At 46.7% G+C, this 26,309-nt stretch overlaps 3 protein-coding genes and 1 long non-coding RNA gene across 15 annotated transcripts in view; 2 read left to right on the top strand and 2 right to left on the bottom strand.

Annotated features, from left to right (window-relative positions):
- Positions 1–705, bottom strand: part of A730081D07Rik (RIKEN cDNA A730081D07 gene) — a 44,731-nt gene extending 44,026 nt beyond the window's left edge. Inside the window, exon 1 of the long non-coding RNA NR_155347.1 lies at positions 625–705. This is a non-coding gene — a long non-coding RNA (RIKEN cDNA A730081D07 gene). The remainder of the gene's footprint in view (positions 1–624) is intronic.
- Positions 569–12,592, top strand: Pak1ip1 (PAK1 interacting protein 1). Its single transcript, NM_026550.3, has 10 exons — positions 569–972; positions 4,296–4,458; positions 7,575–7,695; positions 7,770–7,844; positions 8,445–8,497; positions 8,778–8,923; positions 9,007–9,104; positions 10,742–10,841; positions 11,893–12,016; positions 12,124–12,592. Exons 1-10 carry the CDS (start codon positions 889–891, stop codon positions 12,306–12,308), a joined length of 1,149 nt encoding a protein of 382 aa, NP_080826.2. The 5' UTR covers positions 569–888; the 3' UTR covers positions 12,309–12,592.
- A 3,216-nt stretch (positions 12,593–15,808) lies between these two features.
- Tmem14c (transmembrane protein 14C) lies at positions 15,809–22,141 on the top strand. Of its 4 annotated transcripts, none has more exons than NM_025387.3 (6): positions 15,809–15,957; positions 16,674–16,732; positions 17,265–17,341; positions 17,915–18,016; positions 20,678–20,765; positions 21,665–22,141. In NM_025387.3, the coding sequence occupies exons 2-6, from the start codon at positions 16,710–16,712 to the stop codon at positions 21,717–21,719; spliced, it is 345 nt and encodes a 114-aa protein (NP_079663.1). In that variant the 5' UTR covers positions 15,809–15,957; positions 16,674–16,709; the 3' UTR covers positions 21,720–22,141. The 4 variants fall into 4 exon arrangements, with proteins under 4 accessions (NP_079663.1, NP_001347699.1, XP_006517001.1 ...); XM_006516938.3 differs by having other exon boundaries at positions 15,815–15,957; positions 16,674–16,827; NM_001360770.1 differs by lacking the exon at positions 16,674–16,732.
- Positions 22,142–24,565: 2,424 nt separating this feature from the next.
- Positions 24,566–26,309, bottom strand: part of Mak (male germ cell-associated kinase) — a 54,700-nt gene continuing 52,956 nt past the window's right edge. For 6 of the 9 annotated variants that reach the window (XM_006516873.3, XM_006516872.3, XM_006516871.3 and 3 more), the window contains one exon: positions 24,566–26,121. In XM_006516873.3, the coding sequence (XP_006516936.1) occupies positions 25,967–26,121 (155 nt within the window). In that variant the 3' untranslated portion in view covers positions 24,566–25,966. The remainder of the gene's footprint in view (positions 26,122–26,309) is intronic. The other 3 variants (NM_001145802.1, NM_001145803.1, NM_008547.2) reach the window with 1 other exon arrangement.

Raw genomic sequence — 26,309 nt, forward strand, 5'->3', positions numbered from 1 at the left:
CAGTAGGCAAGAAAAGCTGAGGAGATGGACGGCTTGCCTGCAGGCGGGACACGGACTGGCAGGCCCGGGCTCGCAATCCAGCGAGGGGACACTGCCAACTCCGGGTCCCGCGAGCCCTGACCGTCCCCGGGCCGACCCTAATCTGCTCTCTCTCGGCACGAAAACAAAACCCTTTGCTTGTGATCCGAGCCATGGGGAAGCTGCAGGAGGAAAACGGGTGCAAGGAGGCGCCAGGCTGGGCGACGAAGTGAGACTGGCTGCAAATAAGAAAATCATAGTTAATCCCAGCACCCGGGAGGCAGAGGCAGGCGGAGCTCTGAGTTCGAGGCCAGCCTGGTCTACAGAGTGAGTTCCAGGACTGTCAGGGCTACACAGTGAAAGCCTGTCTTCAAAACAAAACAAAACAAAACAAGAAAAGAAAATCATAAATGGAGGAAATGCATTCCGGATCCCCAAATCACAGCAACCCTCCAGGAACTACAAGGGTTGTCTAGACAACCGCTGGCCACCGGAGCCGGAAGTGGGCCCGCCCCTTCCTTAGGCGCGCCGGAAGTTGGGGCTTCCGGGGAGAAGTTCCCTCCCATTTCCCAAGGCCGGCGGAGCCCACGGCTTCCCAGGACTTGCCTGCTTGACACAACTTTTCTTTCTCTCTGCTCTGAGAGCCTCCTCCCGCGGCTTCCTTCCTTAAGCTCGTCGCAGAAGGGTCACGTGACGTCCCACGTAACGGAGGACGGAGCGCGTCCTCCGTTATTGCCATTTGCAGGCGCCTAAAAGGTGCCCCCGGGCGGTGACGTATAACTCGCGCGCCGGCTGAGGAAGGGAAGGGCCAGCCTCCGCAGCCATCGGGTCTCCACGCCGGCGTCTCTTGCCCGGCACGAGTGCTGCGGAATGGAGCTGGTCGCCGGCAGCTACGAGCAGGTCCTGTTTGGGTTCACGGTACAGCGCGGGCCCGCGAAGAGTGGCCATCAGGAGGTGAGGCAGCGCGAGCCCCGGGGCTGCGGGGGACAGGCGGGCTGGTCCTTCCGGGGCAGGACCGTGGAGGTTGTTATTTATCGCTGGTTCTCTATGGGTCTTGGATGGCGGACTTTGTTGGAAAACGGACAGGTTTATGCAGCTAATCCCAGCTCTCGAGAGGTTGAGGCAGGAGGAGAGTGAGCTCAGAGCTTGTGTGGAAAGATCCTGCTCTTTACAGAGTAGAGGCTTCTCAGAATTGAAATAATATTTACTTGCTATAGTAGATAAAATGTCTACAGTAGGTAACGAGGAATGTTCATCTCTGTCGGGAGTGGATGAATGGCTGCCAGAAGTGGTTGGGGCCAACGTAGGGAGGTGACGGAGAGAGGAGGGCTAATGCTTGCAGAAATGAAGTTTGATGGGAGGAATGACTGATTGCTTTTTTTTTCCTTGAAAGGTAACTATAGTTGACAGCATTAATTGTGTATTTTAAACTAGCTACTACAGCGTATTTTGAACCAGCTCAAAAGGGGTTGCCTTTTTCATATCTGATCTATGTATGCATTCAAATATCCCATTGTGCTCCATAAATATATACAGTTATTATCTGATAATTTAAAAGGTTAAGAAAAACCTTAAAGCATTCCTAAGGCATGAAAAAATAAGGTGTGCATTTAAGCTGACAATGATTGTAGTTCTTAAAGTTCTAATGTAAAAATAACTTCACCTTTCACTGAGTTTCTGTCCTGATTAACAAACTACTATAGGACTGGAGACATGACTCAGCGGTTAAGAGCGCTGGCTGGACTGGAGACATGGCTTAGCGGTTAAGAGCACTGGCTGTTCTTCCAGAGGGTCCTGGTTCAGTTCCCAGCACCTACACGGCAGCTCACAACTGTTTGTTAACTCCTGTTCGAAGGGATCTAATATCCTCCTACAGGCATACATACAGTCAAAACACCAATCTACATAAAATAAAAATACATTATACACAAAAGAACTACTACAGCTGGCCTGGGATGAAGAAAGTGATGCAGATTCACTGTTTATCGTCCACCTACTGTGGGTAGGGCGAAAGGTGCCAGAGGTGTGAGCCCTGCTGTTGTGGCCTTCTTGGTTGAAGGGATGGTGAACAAGCGAAGAGAGAAACACATGGAGGTTAAGTGTAGCACAGTATGAAATTTATTTTTGTCTGGTATGGCAAGAAGATACAGGTAATTGCCAACATAGTAGTCAGACAGTAAAGGGGATTAGAAGTGTCATCTATCAGGGCAGTGGCCCCACCCGTAATCCCAGCACTCAGGAGGCAGAGGTAGGCGGATCTCTGAGTTCCAGGACAGCCTGGTTTACACAGAGAAATTCTGTCTTGAAAAACAAAAAAGAATGATTATTTCTTGAACAGTTCTACTTATCACTTACTGATCTGTTTTGTCGAAAATTCCTTAGTGCCTGTTGTGGTTGGGTTTCTCCCTCCCTCCCTCTTTCTTTCTTTCTCTCTCTCTCTCTCTCTCTCTCTCTTTCTTTCTTTCTTGGTTTCTCCCTCCCTCCCTCCCTCCCTCCCTCCCTCCCTCCCTCCCTCCCTCCTTCCCTCCCTCCCTCCTTCCCTCCTTCCTTCCCTTCCATATACATAAGTACACTGTAGATGTTTACAGACACACCAGAAGAGACCAGAAGAGGGCATTGGATCCCTTTACAGATGGTTGCGAGCCACCATGTGGTTGCTGGGAATTGAATTTAGGACCTCTGGAAGAGCAATTAGTCCTCGTAGCCTCTGAGCCATCTCTTCAGTGCATGGTTGGGGTTTCTTTAGTATACTCATTCCAGATATACAGCAGCCCTGAGACTGATACAACCATTCTCATTTTATAGATGAACATTTGGGAGGTTCATAGGGCAAGAGACACTCCAGGCGTCATGGTTTGTGAGTCCGACATGTCAAGATGGTCCCCAGGCTTATGCTGTTAACAGTTCCAGGTGCTGCTTCTAAACCCAGCCAGTAGCCAGCATAACCAGTATCACATACATTACATAAATATGTAATCTGAACAGTGCTTTGACATAAGCTGTAACGTGTTTGAATCAGGTGGCTCATATCTGTAATCAGGAGGCTGAGGCAGGAGGATTCAGTTTAAAATTTAGGCCAGCTGTGCTGCATATGTATTTAATCCCAGCACTTGGGAGGACAGTCATAGCTACAAAGTGAGACCCTGTCTCACAGGGCGAGGCGGGGGGATGGGGGTGAAGGGGGGAGAGAGAAGAGAGAAGGTGAGAAGAGGCGAGGGCTAGAGCGAAAGAAACTTAAAAGTATGACCATAACTACCATTGTGTCTTGACTGAAAGGAGGCCTGTTGCTCCTGACTAATGAATGGACTATCTGCTCTTATAGTTCTTTTTTTTCTTTTTAAGATTTATTTATCTATTATATGTAAGTGCACTGTAGCTGTAGTCACACACACTAGAAGAGGGTGTCAGAGCTCGTTGCGGATGGTTGTGAGCCACCATGTGGTTGCTGGGATTTGAACTCAGGACCTTTGGAAGAGCAGCCAGTGCTCTTAACTGATGAGCCATCTCTCCAGCCCTCCTATAGTTCTTTAAGGTGTGATATGTAGTGATTAACTTTAAAGTAGAGAACTTTGCTGGTTGGTTTTGGTTTTGAGTTTGTTTGGTTAATAAATTTTCTCTTGTAACTCCTTCCATTTGAAGAGCGCTGCATGTGTGTGCGTGCCTTCTCCTGTTCTTTGTACTGATCCAGTCATCATTCTCAAACCAGAAGTGTACGGTAAAGAGAGTCTGCTTCCCGAGCCGTATTACTAGCAGTTCTCTCGGGCTCACGGTAGTACTTAGGAAAATATGCCCATACGGTCCTATTTTTTTCTTTATAGGGCTTATGTTTATTTCTGTGTAGCGTCACATTAACTTGTTTTCTATCTCTTTCCTTAAAGTGGAAGTTGTATTTGAATACAGACCTCTGTTTTTTGCTTTTTTCTACTACCCATAGTGGTATCAAGCACATAGAATAGAATAGTTACATAGACATAGAAAAAGGAGCAGTTGTTATTGGAATTAATCCACATAAAAAGTTGAACATTTGAATGAATGACTGATGTGTAAGTCTATGGCCGTCTACATTACCGGGATCTGGAGGTGTGTTACTGAGTTCACGTCCTTTCAATACGCTCCTTAGTCAGGTCTTTGGCCCTTCTTGGTCCCTCTAATCTGTGTATTAGTACATAGTTTTCTCCCCTCGCAGGGTCCACTGCTTGCTTTGATGGGTAGCGGCACTGTATTCTCAGAGAGCTGTGATATGACTGTGCTGTTGACGATGTCCCCTTCCTTCTCAGACATGGACTCCTGTGGCTGATTTCACTCACCACTCGCACACTGCCTCCCTGTCGGTGCTGGCCTCCAACAGTCGCTATGTAGTCTCTGGCAGCAAAGATGAGACGATTCACATTTATGACATGAAAAGGAAGGTGGAGCATGGGGCTCTGGTGCATCACGCTGGTACGTTTGTCTCCGTGCTCTGTTGCTGCGAGGAGACGCCATGATCGAGGCATCTCTTATAAAAGAGAGTGTTCAGTTTTTTGAGGGCTTAGTCCGTTATGGGAGGGGAGACAGAGAGAGGCGGGGGGTGGGGGAGGGAGAGAGGTGTCTTTGCAGGTTTTCTGGCTGGCAGGGAAACAAAGAGTGAACTGCAGCTCAGCGTGGTTTAGGTAACTGGTGCTGGGCCAAACTATGAGAGTCGGGTACCAGCTCATTTATTTTAGCCATATTTCAGCACAGAAAATTTTTGAAAAAGTTTTTTTGTCAATAGTTAACTCGGTCCCATGTGTGCAACTAAGCTCGAGACATGTTTACATTGGAGATGTTTACAAAGTCAACATAGCTTCTTCCATAAGATGGTTCTGTTGACTTAGACTCAGTGCTCAAGTTTAGAGCCTAGGGAGAATGACTGAGGTGAGCACAAGCCTGTGGGAATCAGGACTGGGTTCCCCCTAAGAGAGCATAGAGGTCACTCGGGCTGTAGGACAGCACAAGTGACATCTCTGACAAGGGTGAGTTCTCTGGCCTAGGAGTAATGCTCAGGTTTTGGGGAGTGGGGAGAGTCTGGGATAAACAAGCATGATATTCCCAGGATACAGCAGAGCCTGGCTCAGCAAGTAGCAAAGCATTACCAGGCTGTGAGCTGCATTTCCCCCAGCATTCCAGGAGAGTAGCCACATGCCTTCCTTTGGCGAGATAAGCTCTGTGTGGGCACAGGGACTTTTCATCCTCCACGATGGGGCTGTAGCCAGAACTTCATATCCTGACCTGCAGGCAGCAGAAACACGGGGCCTTTCAAAGTCCACTCCCTTTGACATAGCCTCTCCTCCTCCTCATTCTTCTCAAACCATTCTACTCCCAGTTGACTAAGCAGTCAAATGTATGAGCCTAGGAGTTGGGGGCATTCTTCTTTAAACCATCCCAAAGTTGTAGCCTTTAAGACACGTGGGGGTGTCATCACTTTATAGTTGAGTTCAGTTGACTGTTTGGTCACTGTCTCTCCTGTGTCCAGAGTCTGTGATGGGAGATATAGAAATTGTATCGGGTAGGGTTTCTGTTGCTGTGAAGAGACACCATGATCACAGCAATTCTTATAAAGGAAAACATTTAATTGGGGATGGGTTATGGTTCAGAGGTTTAATCTGTTTTTGTCATGGCTGGAAGCATGGTGGCATGCAGGCAGATATGGTGTTGGAGAGGTAGCTAAGGGTTTCTACATGTGGCAGGCAGCAGGAAGAGAGAGTAACACTGGGCCTGGCTTTAGCACTTGAAACCTCAGAGCCCAGTGACACACTTCTTTCAACAAGGCCACACCTCTAACAGTGCCACCCCCTATGAACCATTGAAGCCACCACACAAATGAAGAAGGTGCTCCTTATCCTGAGGTTGCTTTCCTGTCCTGCGAGGCAGGGAGGTGGATGGCTTTTCTGTAGTCGCATGCACCTAAGCTAAGCATGCTTACCACAGAGGGCCTGAGGTGTGCCAGAGTAAGATACAGAGGAACGAAGGTCATTGGAACTGAGGCCAAGGAGGAGGAATTGTGCACATGACTATGCAAAGTTGCACAATATAGAGGCGGATCAAGGGATGAAAAGATAGAGCTTTTAATGGCATATTTCATGTAACAGAGATGAAAGTTAAGTAAGGCAGAGGAGAACTCAGTATTAATTCTTTTTGTACTTAGCTTGAGGAGCTTGGCCAGAGTTTCTCCCATAAAGAAAGGCATATTAAAATAGGACCCTTTCTTTCCCTTTAATGGTTTGAGTATTGGTTTCTAGGATTTAAGTTGGAATGATAGATACTTGCTTCTAGTAGTGTTGCAAAGCAGCTTTGCCAGGTGCCTTGCTCTTCAGCTGAAGCTACGTGCAAGGTGTTACACACTCAACAGTTAGAAAGGACTTAGAGGGGATGCATACGTAGGGACCCTGCTCTCCTCCCTTGCTTGTATAAGTCTTGTTCTTTTCAGATAGTTAGTAATGGATAAGTTCTTGTCTAGGGAGTAGGTGCAATTCATGGGTAGAGGGACCAGACGTGAGGAAGTAGAATTACTAGAGAGGATGACAGGAGGTGAATAGATGGAAACAGTGACCCAGGGGTTTTCATTACATTCTGCAGAGGACCAAATGGACAATGTTGAGGCTTTGTGGACCTTATGTATGGCCCATATTACAATCAGCCATCTCTGCACAAGCTGTGTGTTCTAGGAGGGTGAACTGTGGTTGCTATCCAGAAGCACTGTGTTTATAAAAACAGACCTCTAAGCCAGTTCACATAGACTTCAGAGGCACCATAAAGGTGAAGTTGTGGTTTGAACTGCTTTGTGGCCAGAAGTTTGTAATGTTCTTCCACCCTCTTTTGCCTTTTAATACATGATCAAGGAGAGGAAGTCTTGGGGGAATAAGGCTTCAGTTGGTGGTGGGAAGCGAAGGTTCTGAAGTGATCAAGGAAGATTTGTTAGCCATAGAGCTGGAAAAGTAACATTTTATAGCATTGATAATAACTTCTGATGGCAATAAATGAGAATAATACAGATATAAACCACCGCTCGGCATTAGTAGTGATTGGACAGGTGGCTCAAACTTAGAAAGTAGGAGTGGCTCAGTGTGCTGAAACATTTGCATAAACTTAAAGCTGCATTCTTTTTGTTTGTTTGGGTATTTTTGTTTTTGTATTTTCAAGACAGGTTTTCTCTGTATAGCCCTGGCTGTCTGGAACTTGCTCTGTAGACCAGGCTGGCCTTGTCTAAGAGATTTGCTTGCTTTGGGATTAAAAGCATAACCCAGTTCTGCCCAGCTTAAAGCTGCTGCTTTATGCTGGAGTTCTAGCCTCTGCTTAACATGTACAGAGGCTCTTGAGTTTAGTCTCTCAGAGCCACCAAAACAAATGAAAACTGTTGGTTTTAATATGAAAAACTTGAATTCTTTACCTAAAACTTTAAGGTATGATTCTGTAGTACCCCAAGGTGTTGGCTTTGTTTTTGTTGAACATGGGTCTTGTGTGTGCTTGTCAGAGCCACTTCCAAACTGTATTCATCTTCCTGAGCTTCCAGTAATTTTGCCTGTCTTGCTTTTTCACAGGCACAGTAACTTGCCTGAAATTCCATGGCAACCAGCACTTAATCAGTGGGGCAGAAGACGGCCACATCTGCATCTGGGATGTGAAGAGATGGAAGTGCCTGAAGACCTTTAAAGCTCACAGGTGAGGCCACATGCTCCTGTTGGCATTCTCGCAGAACCAGTCAAGCCGAGGGCTAACTGTCGGTTTCCTTTTAGGGGACATGTCACTTTCCTTTCTATCCACCCGTCTGGCAAGTTGGCTCTGTCTGTTGGCACCGATAAAACATTAAGGTAAGTTACAATCTTTGCTCATGTATCTTTTACTTAGTAATACCAAAATACTGTTTCCATGCTGTTCCAACATACTACCATTTCCGTGTAGAGCCGAAGTTTTCAGCCATTTAAGTTACTGTAGTAGTAACAGGAGCCAAATAGAAAGTCAGTGAACCGTTTCATAACGATGGTGTCGAAACGATCTGTACTGACCAGGCAAGGCGGTGAACGTGTTTAACCCCAGCACTCAGGGGCCAGAGGCAGACTGATCTCTGTGAATCTGAGGCCAGCCTGGACTACGTAACAAGTTCCAGGCCTAGACCCTGTCAAAAAAGAAAAAAAAAGAAAAAGAAAAAAAGACAGACAGAAAAGGCCCAGTTATTGTAAGTTGAGGAGAGTGACCCTGAAGGGAAATGTTTTGTAGATGAAAATGTAATGGATAACAACACGTCTAAAGATTCAGTCTGGGCTGAGCTTTAATCATGCTTGAAGACAAATACTGACAAATTGCTACAAAGTAAATAGTGAAATTATCCCGTGTGGAGGAGGCCTATTAGCTTGATTTTTGCCACTTAATGACATGATGATCATGCTGTAAGCAAACCTCCTGTTTTGCAGAACATGGAATCTTATAGAGGGAAGATCAGCTTTCATAAAAAATATAAAGGAAAGTGAGTATTTTGCATGTTTAACAATAACTAGCTAGACTATGAATGCATGCAGACACATTTTTTTTTTACTTATTTTATTATTTTCTGTGAATGGGTGTTTTGCCTGCATGCATGTTTGTGTGCTACTTGGACTCTTGGAACCTTGGGCGCCAACAGATGACATCAGATTCCCTGGAACTTGAATTCCAGACGGTTGTGAACTGCCATGTGGGTGCTGGGAATGGAGCCAGGTTCCCCAGAAGAGGTCAGTGTTGGGCCATCTCACGTTGTTGCCTTACAGATGCTCACATAGTGGAGTGGTCCCCAAGTGGAGGGAAGTACATAGTTGTTGTGCAGAATAAAGTGGATGTCTATCGGCTGGGCACGGCGTCTGTGAGCGGCACCATCACAAACGGAAAGAGGATCTCTTCTGTTACCTTTCTCTCAGTGAGTTCCGGACAGCAGGGCTGGGAGTTTTGAGGTGTCAGAATTCCTAAGGACATTCTAGGCATCGTTTTTTTTCTTCCTAGGACTCTGTCCTTGCAGTGGCTGGAGATGAAGAAGTTGTGAGGATTTTTGACTGTGATTCCCTAGAGTGCCTCTGTGAATTCAGAGCTCATGAGAACAGGTATTCTTTCTTTTTAAGCAGTCTGTGTGTGTCTGTGTGGTATAAGAAACAAGGATAACAAATACGACCCGTGTTTATTATTGCTGTCATCTAAGGAGATGATGGAAATGTTTTTTCCCTAGATTCCATAATGCGAGAGAGAGTTGACGCGACTGGGACTAGTTGTTTTGTACTTTAAAGTAACTGTTACACTTGAATAGCAAGCATGTTTGAGCGAAGCAAAAACTAAACAATATTGAGCGTTGTTCCTGACCGCTCTCACCCCTTTTCTTCATTCCTCTGCTCACTTCCCCTTTCCCCTGCCGTTTTTTCCCCATGGGAAAAAGGAAACATCGTTAGTGAGCTCCATCTCCAAGTGTTTGCTGTGTGTATAAGGGGTAGATACTGAGTCTCAGAGTAAGTGATGGTATATGTGGCCAGGATCAGTCCACACTTAGTAAGAGAGCTCTCAGAAACCTAGCCAGTGGGTGTTGAATGTGCCTGGGTTTTAGTATAATTTTGAGAAGGGTAATAGCATACACCATTTTACTCCAGGGTGGCCCATCATCCTTGTCTCAAGTAAGTCTTAATTCTCGCTTTCTGGGAATGGTTGTTGTGAGAAACCTGTCTCTGTAAACATCCGGCCCTTCTGTCAGTGCACAGGCAGAGCTTCCCGGGTTAGGATGCAGGCTCATTTTAGGAAAAGTGGCTTTCCATGTGTCCTGACAGTGCTCTCTCGCTGCTTGGTCAGTGATGAGCAGAGCAGACGGGAACCTGGGCTTGCCTGGCTTAGGAGGTGGCACTGTGTGAGCTCTATGTGAGCTTCATTCCCAGCCTGTTTTTGTTTACTTAGAGAAAACTTGAAAGGTTGACAGGCCATAGATCCACCACTAGCTTACCGTGTTACCTCAGCGCTAGTCTGTGCCCCATTTTTATCCCAGGCATTTCCTCTTCTGTGCTGTTTTAATTGTGTGACGTGCATTTGTGATCTGTGTCCGAGGGCACCCTTCAGTGTGTGTGGCTGTCAGGAGACAGTGCTGTGGGCTGGTTCTTTCCTTCCACATTCAACAGTGTTTTAGGGACTGAAGTCAGGGAGCCATTGGGCCAGTCCATCAATGTTATTCTAAGGTAAAAATACAGTTTTAAGGGTCTGGAAATAGCATGGTTTCACTTCCATTTGAAACATTTATCCAATAAAATGGAAGGTGAGTGGTGCGTTAGGCAATCCAGAAACAGTCAGCTTAGACTAGAAGTGGTGGTTGCCCTGGAGTTGGAGAAGCCCATTCTTCTCTCTTCCTCTTCATGAGCCTGCCATCGGCATCTTTCTGTCTGGATCAGGAGCCTGTAGTCTGCATCTTTCTGTCTGGATGTGCCGCTGCTTAGTTACAGGCTTCATCTTGCACATCCTTATTTCCTAGATGGCAGAAGATAACCTGAGCATTTGTGGTTGTTACTTCACCTTTCTCTTTAGACATGGACAGCTTTTCTCACAGTTAGGTCTGAAAAGAACTCAGTGGGCATATGCAGCATTTTTTATTATCTTAGGCTACTGTTTATTGAAACACTTGAAACATCGATAAAGTGCAAGAGACTGTTGTAGTTTTATGATATCACACACTCTGGAAAAAGTGATCTCTGGCATTGATGTTTCTCCCTAGGGTAAAAGACATGGTCAGTTTTGAAGTCCCAGACCATCACGTTCTTGTCACAGCATCAAATGATGGCTTCATCAAAATGTGGACGCTTCCACAGGATAAGGTCAGTGTTCTCCCACTGTCAACACACTGCAGTGCAGGCTTGACTGGATTATAGTATGACACCTGATTTAATACTAAAGCATTACTTTAAGTTAGCAGAGTGTTCGTTTAAGATTCATAAAAATAGATCCTCAAGCTTTTAAAATCTCTTCTAGTCATAACCTGTGTTAGAGATGTGAAGATGGGTTATTGAAGAACTGACTGAGGCTGTGAGCTCATTAAGATCAGTCTGAGACCTCCTGTTGCCCTTGCAGTCGTGAAAACTTGGCTTGCTGTTTTTATGTATTTGGGTCGTCTTTATCTTAATGATAAACACTAGTGAAGCCAGGCTTGGTGGCGCACGCCTTTAATCCCAGCACTGGGGAGGCAGAGGCAGGTGGATTTCTGAGTTCGAGGCCAGCCTGGTCTACAGAGTGAGTTCCAGGACAGCCAGGGCTACCCAAAGAAGAAAAACAGAGAAAACAGAGAAACCCTGTCTCAAAAAAAAAAAAAGAAAAGAAAAAAAAAAAACCGACAAAAGAAACCCAAACCAACAACAAAAAAACCCAAAACACTAGAGAAAAAGATTGCCATTACTAAAAATAATTTGAAAGGTCCTGATTGATTACGGAGCTACAGTAGTGTTGACCCAGATAACCAGACACTGAACTCCTTCTTCATGCTCCTTGTAGCCTCAGTTTGGAGTTATTTATTCTCAACTCTGTGGATGTGGTTTGTTGAATGTCTATGTACAACATAGTTTGTGTCCTGAGAATGCTACAATTTCTGGATACTTTGAAGAAATTGAGCAGCCTAGCCAGAGCAATGATAAACTGTGGTTGTCAGCTCCTCTGAGTGCCTCTATCTTTTGCTCAGGAAGACATAGGCTTGTCTCCCCTGACAGAAGGGCTATGTTATGAGACACATTGTTGGTAATTTCATCAGTGCATTCACACAAACTCTGGTGGAACATTGTACTTAGTGTGGATCTGTAAACCTAGTGTGGTACACTCAAAGCAGTTACACAAAAATTCTTCTGGGTTATGTATAAGTTTTTTTCCCTTTTGTTTCAGAAAGTTCCTCCATCTTTGCTGTGTGAGGCCAAAACTGGTGCCAGGCTGACATGTCTTACTGTGTGGTTAGACAGAGCAGCAAATGGAATGGCGAGCCTTCCTCCAGCAGCAGAGCCCTGCCCTGGTGAGTTACGTTGATTGTTTAAAGACGGAGCAGGCTGTTGTTGAAGAGTCCAGATAGCGTCATTTGAGGGGAAGAAACAGGCCTTAATGCATTGTCTCATGTTTTAGACCAACCTAAGACAATCGAAAAGGAATCTGGTGACACAGTTCAGGAAGAAACATCAGAACCTAACTCGGAGAAATCTGATGTAAGTGGTGACAGCAAGCAGCCAACAAAAGGAAATAGCCCAGTGACAGCCAAGAAGAGGAAAATGGCAACCATGTCGGAAAAGAAGAGAAAGAAGAAAATGTAACTCACGTGGCAAATCCCAGATTTCTCCTCCCTATCTGAATGTCCTTTTGACGGAATTCTCCATGTCCCTGTGAGAAGAAAATATCTCCTTCCGTAGAAAATGTGCAGCTTAAGAAAAAGAACCGCTCTTTAGGTGGTGCTTTGTTTTGTTAAATGATAAACGTTATTTTGGCAGATGGCATTTTATTATAGATTGTAATATATAGTGATTGTTTACTTTAGCTGTTCAGAGCAAGTAAAGATCTGAAAATTGTATTTGAAATAATACAGAGCTTAATTACATTTATTTGGCGGTGCTTGGGATGAAGTCCAGACAGAGCCTCGCATGTGAGCTTTCTCTTTGCCCCCTGATCAGTCCCTTGGCCTCTGGCCCTGCTGCCTCCACACACCTGTTAGGAAGTCTTTACCAGAAGTGGATGAAAGGGATTTTCCAGACAATCTGCTTCTAAGCCGCGGGTAACAAGCAAATCTAAGGGCAAGAAGACAACACTTCTCATAATTTGTTGTCTTTCAGAGCATCAGTAGTCTCAGCTCACTTCCTTGTTGCTGTGTTGGCTCAGTGTCACCATAACCATTTGCTTCAGACTGGTGTTGGATAAAGGTGTGTCAGTGTGTGATGGTCTTAGAACAAGCCTAGCACACTGCGGGTACTTAATGACCATGACCCGTGTCTTAGGGTTTTTATTCCTGCACAGATATCATGACCAAGAAGCAAGTTGGGGAGTGTACTGGCTAGTTTTGTGTCAACTTGACACAGCTGGGGTTATCACAGAGAAAGGAGCTTCCGTTGAGGAAATGCCTCCATGAGATCCAACTGTAAGGCATTTCCTCAATTAGTGATCAAGGGTGGGAGGGCCCCTTGTGGGTGGGACCATCTCTGGGCTGGTAGTGTTGGGTTCTATAAGAAAGCAGGCTGAGCAAGCCAGGGGAAGCAAGCCAGTAAGGAACATCCCTCCATGGTCTCTGCATCAGCTCCTGCTTTCTGAACTGCTTGAGTTCCAGTCCTAACTTCCTTGGTGATGAACAGCAGTATGGAAGTGTAAGCTGAATAAACCCTTTCCTCCCCAACTTGCTTCTTGGTCATGATGTTTGTGCAGGAATAGAAACCCTAAGACAGGGAAGAAAGGGTTTATTCAGCTTACACTTCCACACTGCTCTTCACCACCAAAGGAGGTCAGGACTGAAACTCAAGTCAGGAAGCAGGAGCTGATGCAGAGGCTGATGCAGAGGCCATGGAGGGATGTTTCTTACTGGCTTGCTTCCCCTGGCTCGATCAGCTTGCTTTCATTATAGAACCAGCCCAGGGATGGCACCACCCACAATGGGCCCTCACCCCTTGATCACTAACTGAGAAAATGCCTTACAGCTGGATCTCATGGAGGCATTTCCTCAAGGGAGGCTCCTTTCTCTGTGATAACTCCAGCTTGACAGTTGACAAAACCAGCCAGTACAGCCTGTAACATGACACACTGTCATCATAGTAAGGGCATATTTTGTCAAGTGTTGGTACACACCTAATACTTAGGAAGCAAACAGGCAGATCTCTGAGTTCAAAGCCAGCTTGGTCTACAGAGGAAGTTCCAGGATAGAGCTATAAACATATATACATAAAAAATAACACCTTCAATAGATGTCAATTGCCTGAATGTCTTGAGATATCAAAAGATGGGAAATCCCAAGGGCATAGTGTGAGTAGAAGTCAAAAGAAGATTAAAGTCCATGGGCCCGTACGATGGCTTGGTGGCTGGTTGAGTGTACTTACCACGGAGCCCAAAGACCTGAGTTCAGTTTCTGAAGCCCACAGTTGTGGAAGGAAAAAAATTGTCTCCCCACAACTTGTTTTCTGGCCTCCACATTTGTACCACCACACATGTGCCCCCTCTCACATCCCCACATACACACAAAGTCATCTATGATAGAGTTTGTTTGTTTGTTTTTTTTTTTATAAAACATAACTTGGCTTTGGGAGGAGTTGTATGTAAACAATGTTTTAATTGAGCACGTGAGGCATCCTTGTAATCCTGGCATTCAGGAGGTAGAAGGAGTTCCGAGAATTAGAATTGAGGCAGTTTCTGACCACCCGAGAGCTTGTGTAAAGAAAACAAAATGTTAGAAGAAAACATGGGCTTCAATGATACAGTTAGCTGGAATCTCCTGGTTGTCCAAGCTTTTGTAACAATTCTATGTGGTTTGATTGCAACTTGGAGCCTTGACCTTTCCCTAGTGCCTACAGGAGTGAGTTGTATCTTCTACCTAGTCCTAGTTTATTTCCGGGATCCTTCTGTTGGCAGGCATCTAGGAATCTTGGTGCAGCCGGCCACTGTTATACCCACAGTGGCAAAGAGTTAACGGTCTCCTGAGAAGTGCACAGACAGAAGTGTATGAGGCTGGCATAACTAGGAATCCAGATAGCATGTGCCTGGAGCCTCAGTAACCCAGGAGGCTCCCGAGAGAGGATCACTTGAGCCCAGCAGTTCCAGGCCAGCCTGGGCAAAACAGAGTAGTTAAATAGTCCAAGATGCTGTATTTGCAGACACCAAAATTACGTGAGACGTTCAAGTATGATATACAGGAGACAAAACATTCACAGTCCATGACTAGGGCCATCACACGCAAGCCCCGGATTAAGTCCTTGACTACGTGTGTCCTCTACAGCAAGACCCTCAGTGCTCTTAAGGGCCAATACGTACAGTGCTTCTCTGATAGAGCGTGTGGGATTCAGTTCCGCACTACTATCTGCGCCAGGTTGCCGCCATCTTCATGAGGGTCAGCTGTGCCTGCTTGCAAAAGATGGTCCCAGCTGGGCTTGTTGACTGTTTGCCTGACTGTTCACCTTCATTTAGAAAAGGAGTGGAGAGGGTCGTGGGGCCCCTCACCTATATCCCGTTACCCCTTCCACCCAGTTTCATGCATTCTGACCTAGTTGCATGTGACTTGAGGAAGGGCTAGAGTTTATAGGTGGACAGGGACTAGGAAACGGGGCTCTGCACAGCCATAAGTAAGCCATCATTCTCGCTGGGTATAGGTTTTCCAGCATGACTTGTCCCTTCTGCCTGAAACTCCTCAGTCATGCTTTGTAAGGAACTTTAATAAACTCATTGGTTCCTCGGGGTGAACTTTGATTTGTAATTGAGACCTTCTGAGGAGTAAATACTTAGGCTCTCCCAGGGCAAAAATTTCTTAAAAATAGATTGGTTCACTGTTTAAATGTCTATACTTAAGATCTATACTGGGCACATGGCAGTACATAAACACTTTGAGTTGCTTTGACTTGTGGCTGATATGCCTCTTCTACCAGCCTGGTACCCTTTCCTGATGGCTTTTATTAATCCCATTATCCTTGTATCAAACTGGCTCACCCTCGGAGTACGGACCCCAAACTCAGCAGCCAAACCTGGTGCTCCTCCACCCCACTACTCCCAAGCCGGAACCAAGCCCCGCCCCATCACCCGAAGACCGCCTAGGATGATGCCCAGCCAATCACCTCAGGTTCCTCCCGGCTATCCAGGTCCCGCCCCTCCCGCTAGGACGCAGCGCACGCTGTGACGTCTGCACACCCGGCTCCTGACCTCGGCTTCTCGCTGTCTGCTCGCGCCCTCGTCCTACAGCACAGGCCTCCCGGCTCCGGCTCCGGCTCCAGTGTTGGTTGGGTGTGTTCTTACTTTGCCGACTCTATCACCAGGGGAATCGTTCCGTGCACACTCTGCTGAGCTCGCTTCCCCGGCCCGCTTCCCGCCTCTCTAAAATGTTCTCTAACTGCGGTTCCGGGAGTGGAAACCTAAACGCGCGTGCGCTGCTTCCGCGCCACGGAGGGCTTTTCCGTAAGAGAGCAGGAGTCACTTTGTAGGGTTGTAGCGCGTCTAAGTGCAGTTGCGACTAGGGTTCCGAGCATTTTCTGGTCCCTTGCTCCAGCCTAATAGGAGCCGAGGGTTGGGTGCAAGGGTTTCTAAAAGTTTGCAAACTGAGTATGGAGGACGTTGGAGAGAAAGCAGCATTTACCCTGCTTCTCGGAGACGCTAAGAAGAATGGAGGTACAGGCCATTTGTTTTCTGATTTAGCAATCAACTAACTGATGAGACAGTCAGCTGCTCCAGAGCTGCTCCGTGACTCCTGCTCGTTTCGGTGGGCCTGTGCTATAGTAGAGGCTGTGGTAAAAATATTTGGTGTCTCTACAACACTTAATATTCACAGAGGTGTTTTACTTGTTATCCAGTTACCTTCACTGGACAGCAGAGCTAGGGCGACTAGTGACTGTGTGTGTCCAGGCGGCAGTTGCAATCACACCCAGAGCTGTACCTTGAACTCATTTCTTCCTGATTGCTAGAGGTCAGCGTGTCTCTTGACTGCTCTGACCTCTCCTCCACAGGTGCAGGCCTGGTGTGGTCTCCAAAGCGACTGAACAATGCAGAAAGACAGTGGCCCATTGTAAGTGCCCTGTGCATCGGAGTAGAATCACTGGGAGCCTCTAAAACCAGAGCACATGACGGGAACCTCCAGCTTGGCACTGCCCACCAGGCAGCGTAGGTTGTGACATGATCCTTGAACTAGCGGCCTGGGACATGGACTTGAATCCAGTTCTGCCACTGGCTAGTTCTTTCACCGAGCCTGCCACCTGGCCTATCTTTCTTTCTGATTGGGCACTGGCAGAATTTGCTGGAAACGACAATCCTTTTGTCCCTGAGGATGATTTAAGCAATTACATTTACTTCTTTGTGTGGATGCATTCGTGCCATGTTGAGTTTGTAGGTGTCAGAGGACAATTTTCAGGAGTTGCGGGAGTTGATCTTCTGCTATGTGGACCATTGTAATGTAACCAAACTCAGGTTGCCAGCCTCCGGGAGCCGGGGGTGGGGGGCGCATCGCCACCAAGGCCAAGTTCCCGCAGGCCCCATCCAGTGATTTTGTGTGTTGTATTTTATACTCGGTTGACACTGGCTTCTCCCTTTGGCCTTTTCAGGATGCCTTTACATTATTTTGGTTTCGGCTATGCAGCCCTGGTTGCTACCGGTGGGATTATTGGCTATGCCAAAGCAGGTGAGCCTTTCTTGTTACTCTTAAAATTGTCACCTTAGTCCAGTGACATGTGGGTCCCCAGAGCCCTTGACACCTAATATGGCTTGACTCAAGTTTGCTTTAGGCCCTGAGTACACCCTGCATTGGCCTCTGATTATCTGGCTGAGTGGAGCCAGGCGTTTTTTTTTTTTTTTTTTTCCCCTCTTTACATACAGATAGGCAGGGGTATTAGTGGGTGGGTGTTATCGACCATTGCCATACACCGCGTTGTCTCTCAGCTCCTCAAGGAGGAAATCTCTTGTCTCTGCTCACTCTGTATCATCTGTTTAAAACAGGCTCAAGCCAGGGTCATCTAAGTCAGACAAGCACTGTACTGAGCCACACCTCCTAAAGGAGAGAGAGGGCTGGGGTGATAAGACCCTGACTTCTATGGTAGACACCAAGATTCTCCTATGCTGGGAACACTGGCTGTAAGCCTCGTAAAGACAGCCTCTCTCTGACAGCTTTCCTCTGCAGGGGAGGGGAGTCTTGCATGTTCTTTATGTGACGTTGTAACATCACAACATGGATGCATGCCTGCTTTCTTCTCCCCAGGTAGTGTGCCGTCCCTGGCTGCTGGACTCTTCTTCGGGGGCCTGGCAGGCCTGGGGGCCTACCAGCTGTCTCAGGATCCCAGGAATGTGTGGGTTTTCCTAGGTAGGTTTGCCTCAGGTGCTGCCTCTGTGTTCTGCTTGCCCCTGAGACTCTGGTGGGCGTGTGTGGCAGGTTCTCTTCTCTGCTTTTCAGCTGCGTCTGCCAAGCAGAGGGTGGGTTTCATCACGGAGAACCCCGGGTTGTTTCTGTTCTGTATACTGAATACAGGAAGGTTTCACGCAACATGGGTGTAATGTTCTCAGTGAGACTTGTTTTCAAGTGGACGAGACTGTGTGTTAACTACTGAGGTTCCAGACTAAAGACGGCCTGCTTGGAACTTAGAGAGAAGTCTCACACATCCCACGAAGCCTGAGCTCATGTAGCCTTTTCCCCAGGTGGACATCTCTTTCCTAGGCAGTTAATTGTGTAAGACACAGGCAGACCTTGCCTTCGGGAGGCATTTAAGCTCAGTGGTCAGTCAGGTCATGGGACTCTGGAACTGTAGATAAAGTGCCCCAGGTGTAGCCCATGCTGGAAGGGAAAAAAGATGACTTCTTATCATGGTGTTTTCTGACACAGTTTTCTTGGTCTCCACCCAAGTGCTAGCCATTGCCAGGGGTGTGGTACCTCTGTGCCTTTCACTCGAACAGAACAGTGTAAGGACACATGCAAAGCTAACCCTCCTAAAAGTCACCGACCGTGTCACAGAGTAGGCTCTGCACACCAGCAGTGGGGTAGGGAGGGAGGTCAGCTGTGGGCAGTCTGAGGAAAGAGGATGCACTGGGTTCCTGGTTCTTCCGAACAGCTTCCTCATTGTGCTCTAGAACGGCTCCCACTCCACTTCTGCCTCTCTGATCCCAGCATTCTGCTCTCTTCAAGAGATTCCATGGGTACTTGATCAAAACAGACAGACAGACAGACAGACAGACAGACAGACCAGCAGCCACTCCGTTGTCTCCCTTACAGACTGAAGCTTCCAGACCAGCTCCTCTCCCTTTTCTCCCCTCTACCAGGGCGTTGACTCCCGACTGTGAACTGTCTCCGGCCTATCGTTTATCTGTATTCCCGTGTAGTGTCTCCACACATGAAGTTCACATGTGTCTTAGTCAGGGTTTCTATTCCTGCACAAACATCATGACCAAGAAGCAAGTTGGGGAGGAAAGGGTTTATTCAGCTTACACTTCCATACTGCTGTTCATCACCAAAGGAAATCAGGACTGGAGCTCAAGCAGGTCAGGAAGCAGGAGCTGATGCAGAGGCCATGGAGGGATGTTCCTTTTTGGCTTGCTTCTCCTGGCTTGCTCTGCTTGCTCTCTCATAGAACCCAAGCCTGGGAATGGCACCACCCACAAGGGGCCTTTCCCCCTTGATCACTAATTGAGAAAATGCCTCACAGCTGGCTCTCCTGGAGGCATTTTCCTAAGGGAGGCTCCTTTCTCTGTGATAACTCCAGCTGTGTCAAGCTGACACACAAAGCAGCCAGGACAACCTGTGGTCAACTTTGACTTGTTTAGATGAGGAAGGATCTCAGAGCGTGCTTCCTCTTCGGCCGCTGGCTTTCCCCTTCCTTTCAGAAGCTTCTGGAAGAACCCACTTAACTTTCCCTCACGTCTTCCTCTCCCGTGCATTGTGGGTCCACTTAAGTCTCTGTTTCTGTCCCCTTGGCCATGGTGTGCTTCCCCGAGTCTCACGGGGACCTGTATCTGTACACATGCTCACTCTGTTTCACGTGGCCAGAGTCTCGTCTCGTCTTAATACAAATGGCCAGTGACCTTGACAGTGTGACCTGTACCCTCCTGTCAGGGTCTTTGCATGTACTAGTTCCCCAGCCTAGAGAGTGATTTCGTCAGCTCATTCACTCTTACTTTAATTGCAGACCCTGGCTATAATCTTTGCTTCCTTAGTTAACCCTTTGTAATATTCCCGAATCAATTGCCCGCTCCCATTAGGTCGTGTATGTAGCGTTTATTGTAGCACAAATTAGACTTTGTGTGTGATTCTTTAAGCTAGCTTGCATCTTGAGGCTTGAAACACTGGAAGGGTGGAGACTATTGTCCAATATAGTCAACTCTCTGGCTTAGCACATACAGTCAGCATTTTTCTATCAAAACACTTGGTAGTTGGCAAAATACTACCTTTACCAGTAGGGTAAAGAAACTGCATGGTATTTTTTGAAAAAGTGAAAACATTTATGGTTGAAGCCTGGGTTTTGCAGCAGAGTGTTGAAAATGAGGCCACAGAGGCCACCGGGCTTGGGGAGATAAGTTCCCTCCCCTGACCACACGCCGGGCAGAGCAGCTGTTCCCAGTTTCAAAGAGCAGTCCTGATAGAGGCACAGTGGGGGGAGTGTCCCAGCTCCTTGTCGTAGGGTTTGTTCACAGTGAGAGGGACCAGGAAACCGAGATTAGAGACCTGGCGTGGCTGCAGCCTTCAAAGCCCCACTTTAGTGATCATCTCTCCACTCCACGGACTCCAAACTAGTGTCTAATGTGAGAGCCAAGCACTGGAAACAGCCTCCGGGGACTAGAGTCAGCCATAGCAGAGTGTGGAGGGCTGTACTTGGCCAGTATCTGTCCTTAGACCCGAGTACTATGGGCAGCAGCGAAGCTTAGTTCTCGCCCTCGCCCCTCACAGGATGGAGTCTGGGCCTCAAAAGGTGGATGGGACTTCACGTCTGTGCTCCTGTGTGTGGGATCTGATCAGGATGCCCTTTCTCTTTCGCAGCTACATCTGGGACCTTGGCCGGAATTATGGGGATGAGATTCTACAACTCGGGGAAATTTATGCCTGCAGGGTTAATCGCAGGAGCCAGGTACTCTCCGAGCCCTCTTTACCTGGACAGTGTTTAGGTTTTCGCTCAAGAGGTGTCATACAGTCAGAAATGGGCTTGCTTTGGTGTGTGCCTGACCCTAGACTTCAACTCCCATTTTTAGGTTGTACCCAAGTAGCAAAGGCTGCAGAAGCCTGTGTGGTTGATTTAGTACCTAAGTGTAGTCACTCACCGTAGACATGGTCTTGAGGTTGCTCTATGGGCTGTCCTAAATGTCCCTCCATTGTCACATGCCCTTGTGTGAACCTGTCCACGTTGGTTCCCAGTTTCTTAGTTACTTGAGTGTCCTTTATTAAAAGTTTTTCTAAAAAGGGAATTGAACTCAGGACTTCTGGAAGATTTGCCAGTATTCTTAACTGCTGAGCCATCTCTTCAGCCCTAAACCAAACTCTTAAATTGACACGTTCTTAAGTACGATAAATGCATAGTGGAGGAAGGAGAATTTGAAAAACAAAACAAAACAAAAACAAACCTGTCTCAAGAAACCTTGTCATTGGCTATGGTTATGCTGTTGATCAAAGCCTTTTACACTGGAAACGAAGTTTTCATAGATCAAGGTCACAGCCGCTAAACTAGGAGGCGGGAGACCTGCCATGAATCAGCACTGTGGCCCCTAGGGTGCTGGTCTCTCTTGCCCTTCCTTCATCCTTCAAGTTATTGGCATTGGCTTAGGAGTTTCGTGTGCCACTGTTAAGACTTGGCATGGTTTTTCTATGCCTCCTGGGGGGGGGGATGGGGGGGAGGGGTGGGGGTGGGGGAGGGGTGCTTTGCTTTAGCATTTCTCACACACAGTTGTGAGCCACCTGCACACTTTGCTCCTTAAAATAAAAAGCCACCTGTTGTGTACTTTTCCTGATGACTTCCCCCCCCCCTTTAAACAGTTTGCTGATGGTTGCCAAAGTTGGAATTAGTCTGTTGAGTTCACCTCATCCGTAACAGCTGTAACCCCGAGTGGGCTCGTGAAGACTTGAAGCTCTCCAGACCTCCACATTACAATGTTGAAGAGATAAGTGCAGCATATTTACATAGTGGGACGTTTTTTCAAAGACCCACCCTGAGCACACTGAGGCAACCATGTGCTGTTGCTGTGGTGACCATTCATTCAGAGGTGGCAAGCGTCCGACTTCAGCTCACGCTGCCTTCAGGCGGCTTCGTTATGATGCCTCGCCTTTCTGTACTCATAGCGGGGGTAAAATGTTGACTGTCAACACGGGGGTGGGGGCAGAGCTGTGCGTCCTGCCCAGAAGTGTGTGAAATCTCTTGGAGACATTGGTGATGTGGGATCTTTTGCACAGGTCTGCTATGAAATTATGTTACAGTGACATTATCAGTGAAAATAAAGTTTTCTATTAAGAACACTTCTCTGGTGTCGTCTTTGTTAGAGGTGTGTGCGATGTAGCTTGAGACATGGTTTGTAGGGCGCATGGCTCTAATCCCAGGATCTTAGATGCAGAAGCAGGAGTCAGGAGTTCAGGGTTATATTCATTTTTGTAAGTTTGAAGCTAACCTGTGCTATGTGAAACTGTGTCTCAAAAAAACTAAAACCAAAACACTCACTCACACAGAACCCTTTGAGAATTTCTAACATAGGCCTGTGTAATAACAACAGGGACTTGGCGTCACATCTGTGCTTACGTGTCTTAAAAGCGGGTTTCATGTATTCAGATATAGTTTCTCTTTGTGAGCTTGAGCTGCCTGTCTCTGCTCACTACCTCTCAAGTGCTAGGGATTATAGGTGTGCCTCCCATCCAGTTCACCCCTTAATACAGTGATGTTTATACCATAGATAGGAACTCTCTTGACTTTCATGTCTTTTTTTTTTTTTTTTTAAGGAAGGATCTTGCTATGTACCCTAGGGTGGTCTTGAACTCCCAATTCTTCATTTTCCTGAGTGCTGGTATTATAGGTGTGCGCGACTAGCCAGGACTTAGTTAGCATTCTTGAATTAAAATGCCCAAGATTTCTGTGCAGCTGATCAGGGCACTGTATTCTGGACTGCACATTTCTATAACGGAGCACCGACTCATTTTCTCATCTGAGGCCCCAGAGCTTTGCTCCTGACTGCTGTAGTGAAAGGACAGGCGCTTGCTGGGGCTGTTAGGCAAATACTTTGATTAGATCTGAGGTGATTCTATAGTGCCTTGTCACAATGATTGCCTTCCACATGTAGTTGTTCCAAATTCATGGCATAAATAATATAATAATATAACCCATTTACAATTGAGTGGTGTGTGTTGGCTCCGTTCTTTGGAGAATTGGGTTTAAGTAATTGATTGTTTTGAGATGTGGTTATGCCATGTTGACCAGGCTGGTTGTATACAATTAAGCTCAAGTAATTCTCCTGCTTTTGTCTTCCAGTTACCTAGTACCACAGGTGTATGTCACCATTTCCAGCTTGAGTATCATTTATGGTGTTGAGGATGGAAAGCAGGGTCTTGCATGCCAACCACACCTTAGCTATAGATGTATGCTTCTTGTTTATTTCACATCATTTTGTTCTTTGGATTTTAGCAGTGCTGAGCTTCGAACCCCGAGCCTCAGACATGTTAGGCAAGTGTGCTACCCCTCTCCCATCTCCACCACCCAACCTAGAGTTGCAAAGCTGGGGTTTGGGCCGCTACCTCCAGACCTGTGAGCTAAAATACCCTGTCCATGTTGGTCTTGTTGGAAAGAAGCAAGGCAGAGAAGACATTACTCTTCACCATTCAGTGGCACTGGTGGTGGGTCCCAAGCTCTGAGTACCCGAGGCAAGCACTCTACCACTGAGCTGTACCCAGCTCTGCTTGTACTGAGTTTGAGGTAGGGTCTTGGCAAATGTCCAGGATGGCTTTGGATTTATGTCCCAGGCAGGACTTGAACTTGCAACTCCCCTGCCCAGATATGGATTTGATGTCCTTTAGTAAGTGACAACAATATATGATTCAGAGATAAATGCAAAGGAAGCTATGGAGCTCAGACACAGACTGGAAAGGTAACATATACTGTGATTCCAGCTAGGGGACATTCTAGAAATAGGACAGTTAAACATTAAATATAGATTCTAGGGGCTGGCAGTGTGGCTCAGTGGCAGGGCACTTCCTTAGCATGTGTAAAGTCCTGTGTTCCATCTCCAGCATAGGAAGGGAAAGAGGAAGAGGGAAAAGAGAGGGAGGGAGGAAGAGAGGCACTATAGCAATGCAAGATGTTGGTAATAGGGAAAGTTGAGGGAGGGTGAAAGGCTGCCTACATGGGAACTTATAACTCTAAACCTGATACTGCCACAAAACGAAGCAACATCCGCTGGAAAGGATCCACCCCCTGTCAGAGACTCGCACCTGTATTTAGCCCTTCTGTACTACACACAACAAGGGACCGCAACCAGCTCAGACATCCATCAACAGAGGAACGGATAATGAAAACAGGCTTGAGACATGAAATGGAAAGTTATCCAGTTATAACAAAACAATGAAATTTTCAGAATGGATAGGTCTGAAGTACAGGATCAAGGAAGGGGGTCCAAACACAGGCTGAAACGGCATGTCCTAGCTCCAGTGTGGCTCCTGACGTGTAATGTATACACACATGTGTGCATAAAGGATAAGGATAGGTGAAGTCTACAGACCTAGAAAGGAGACCCAGAGAGGATCCTAGTCGGTGATAAGGATGGGAGTGGGCAGAAGGACACATGGGGCACAACAGGGAAAGAAGTCGGAAGAGCAGCAAAGGGGTGGGGGATGGGAAAGAGGAGAGCCACAAGGACACACTGTATGCTGAGTGAAAAAAAACAAACAACCACAACGAAATGGGCAACTGAATATAAAGTTTAATGACAGAAAAAAACCACATTAGTTAGCCATATATCTATTCAGAGTCCATGTTTCTCAGAAACACCAAGGAATTTTTTTTTATTAGCTTTGAGACAATAAACTTGTACACATACAAATAACCACCAGGACTGGGATAAATTACTATTTCAAGTTTTAACATTTTAAACATGTAAAATATGAACAGCTATATCTTCTATACAAAAATATAGGATTTGATAATGTGCTTTTGGGGCAGTGCCCACAAGACGATGCAGGTTCCATCGGCATCTGTTACATAGCCATAAATACATAAAAATATCAGCAGGCGATAACATTATTCTTTCAAAAAATATACATACAGTACTAATCATGCCCAGCCCATCAAGTGGCAGGTTAAAGTAGTCCTAACTTTAAAATATTTATTTAAAAACTTTTTTTTTTTTTTGGTATAAAAGTAGGAACAACGAGCTGCATGAAACTCTGCTGTGGCAACTGAGTGCATTTGCCCTGCGGCTCTAATGTGAGGGTCAGAGGCTAGTCAGTGACCGGCAGCAGCAAGGGTTTGCCTGAGGAGCAGCTGGCACGTTTCACCTTTGTGTCAGGTAGTTACACACGGGAACAGGAGTTAGGAGAGTCAGATGGCCAAGCATCAGATACGGTTTCAAGCAAACCGTGTCCTTAAAGCTGAGCCGACAAGAGAACCCTGGTGATGAAGGTGGAACTCACCGAGCTAGAGTCAGACAGTCATCGTGAGTTCCCAGTTTGGTCAAGGTCCAACAACAGGACTAAAACGAGACGGGCAGACTCTGATAGAGACTGGAGAGAGGTTTGCTTCTAAGAAAGATACCCGGCTTAGATGCACCCGCTCACAGATCTCACAGTTTCAAATGCAGAAAACCGAAAGGTAGTTACCATCTTTCTGACATTGCCAAGGTGGGAGAGCAGACGCTCTGCCAACTCAGCCCAGTAACTCAGCCCCTGCCTCCCCACTATGAAAAGGGAGCAGAGGCAAATAGGTCCGGCCCCTGCGGGGGACCAGAACCTCAACAGCTTAGGCTACTATGCAACTTCCCAGAGTCGTTCTCTAAAAGCCTGTGTACTTATCTAGGAATTGGTAGGTCAAATACTTGATACTTTGGCAAATAATTTATTCAATACTCTTTAAAGTCCCTCTCAAAAAGTCTCAGCACGGTGCTGCGTCAGCACTGCTGGCCACAAGTTAAGAAAATGCATTGCATTTCTGGAAAAGGAAGCGATCGGGAGCTGCCCTCCGCTCTTTGAGGCGCCCGCAGTTGTGTGCGTCTTGTGGAACTCGGTAGAAATAGACTCTGTAGGGCTCCCGGGATCAAGGGGCTTGATCGTCCTCTACGGAGCAATGAGTCAGGGCTTCCACCTCTCCTACCGGTGGCCTCCATACTTAGCCACCCAGTCTGTCCTCCCGTGTACCGAGGGGACTGGCTGTGTGCGGTTCACAATATTGAGATTTTTGGCTGTGGGGTTGTAAGTTCGTCCCGAAAACTGGCCTCGTCCAGTTTTTGTGCTCCAGGTATAGTCTGAAAGAGATCAGAATTTCATGTATTTGATTATCACATTCAAAATAAAGCACTTCATCTTCATTTTGTAGGGGAATTTGGATTTGCCTTTGAAAGCTGTGGAGCAAATGTGAAGGTTTATATTGAGTTTGAGGACCTGGTGCTTTTTGTTTTCTGAGGCAAGTTCTTGCTATGTAGCTCAGACTGGT

The sequence above is a fragment of the Mus musculus genome, chromosome 13, assembly GCF_000001635.26.
Source record: "Mus musculus strain C57BL/6J chromosome 13, GRCm38.p6 C57BL/6J".
Lineage (NCBI taxonomy): Eukaryota > Metazoa > Chordata > Mammalia > Rodentia > Muridae > Mus > Mus musculus.

Bases quoted from the DNA above. Each gene is read 5' to 3' on its own strand.
- Tmem14c (NM_025387.3), top strand. From the start codon at position 16,710: ATGCAGAAAGACAGTGGCCCATT. The intron at 16,733-17,264 runs GTAAGTGCCCTG...TGGCCTTTTCAG, and splicing joins CAGAAAGACAGTGGCCCATT to GATGCCTTTACATTATTTTG. The intron at 18,017-20,677 runs GTAGGTTTGCCT...TCTCTTTCGCAG, and splicing joins GAATGTGTGGGTTTTCCTAG to CTACATCTGGGACCTTGGCC.
- Pak1ip1 (NM_026550.3), top strand. From the start codon at position 889: ATGGAGCTGGTCGCCGGCAGCTACGAGCAGGTCCTGTTTGGGTTCACG. The intron at 973-4,295 runs GTGAGGCAGCGC...CTTCCTTCTCAG, and splicing joins CGAAGAGTGGCCATCAGGAG to ACATGGACTCCTGTGGCTGA. The intron at 8,498-8,777 runs GTGAGTATTTTG...GTTGCCTTACAG, and splicing joins CATAAAAAATATAAAGGAAA to ATGCTCACATAGTGGAGTGG.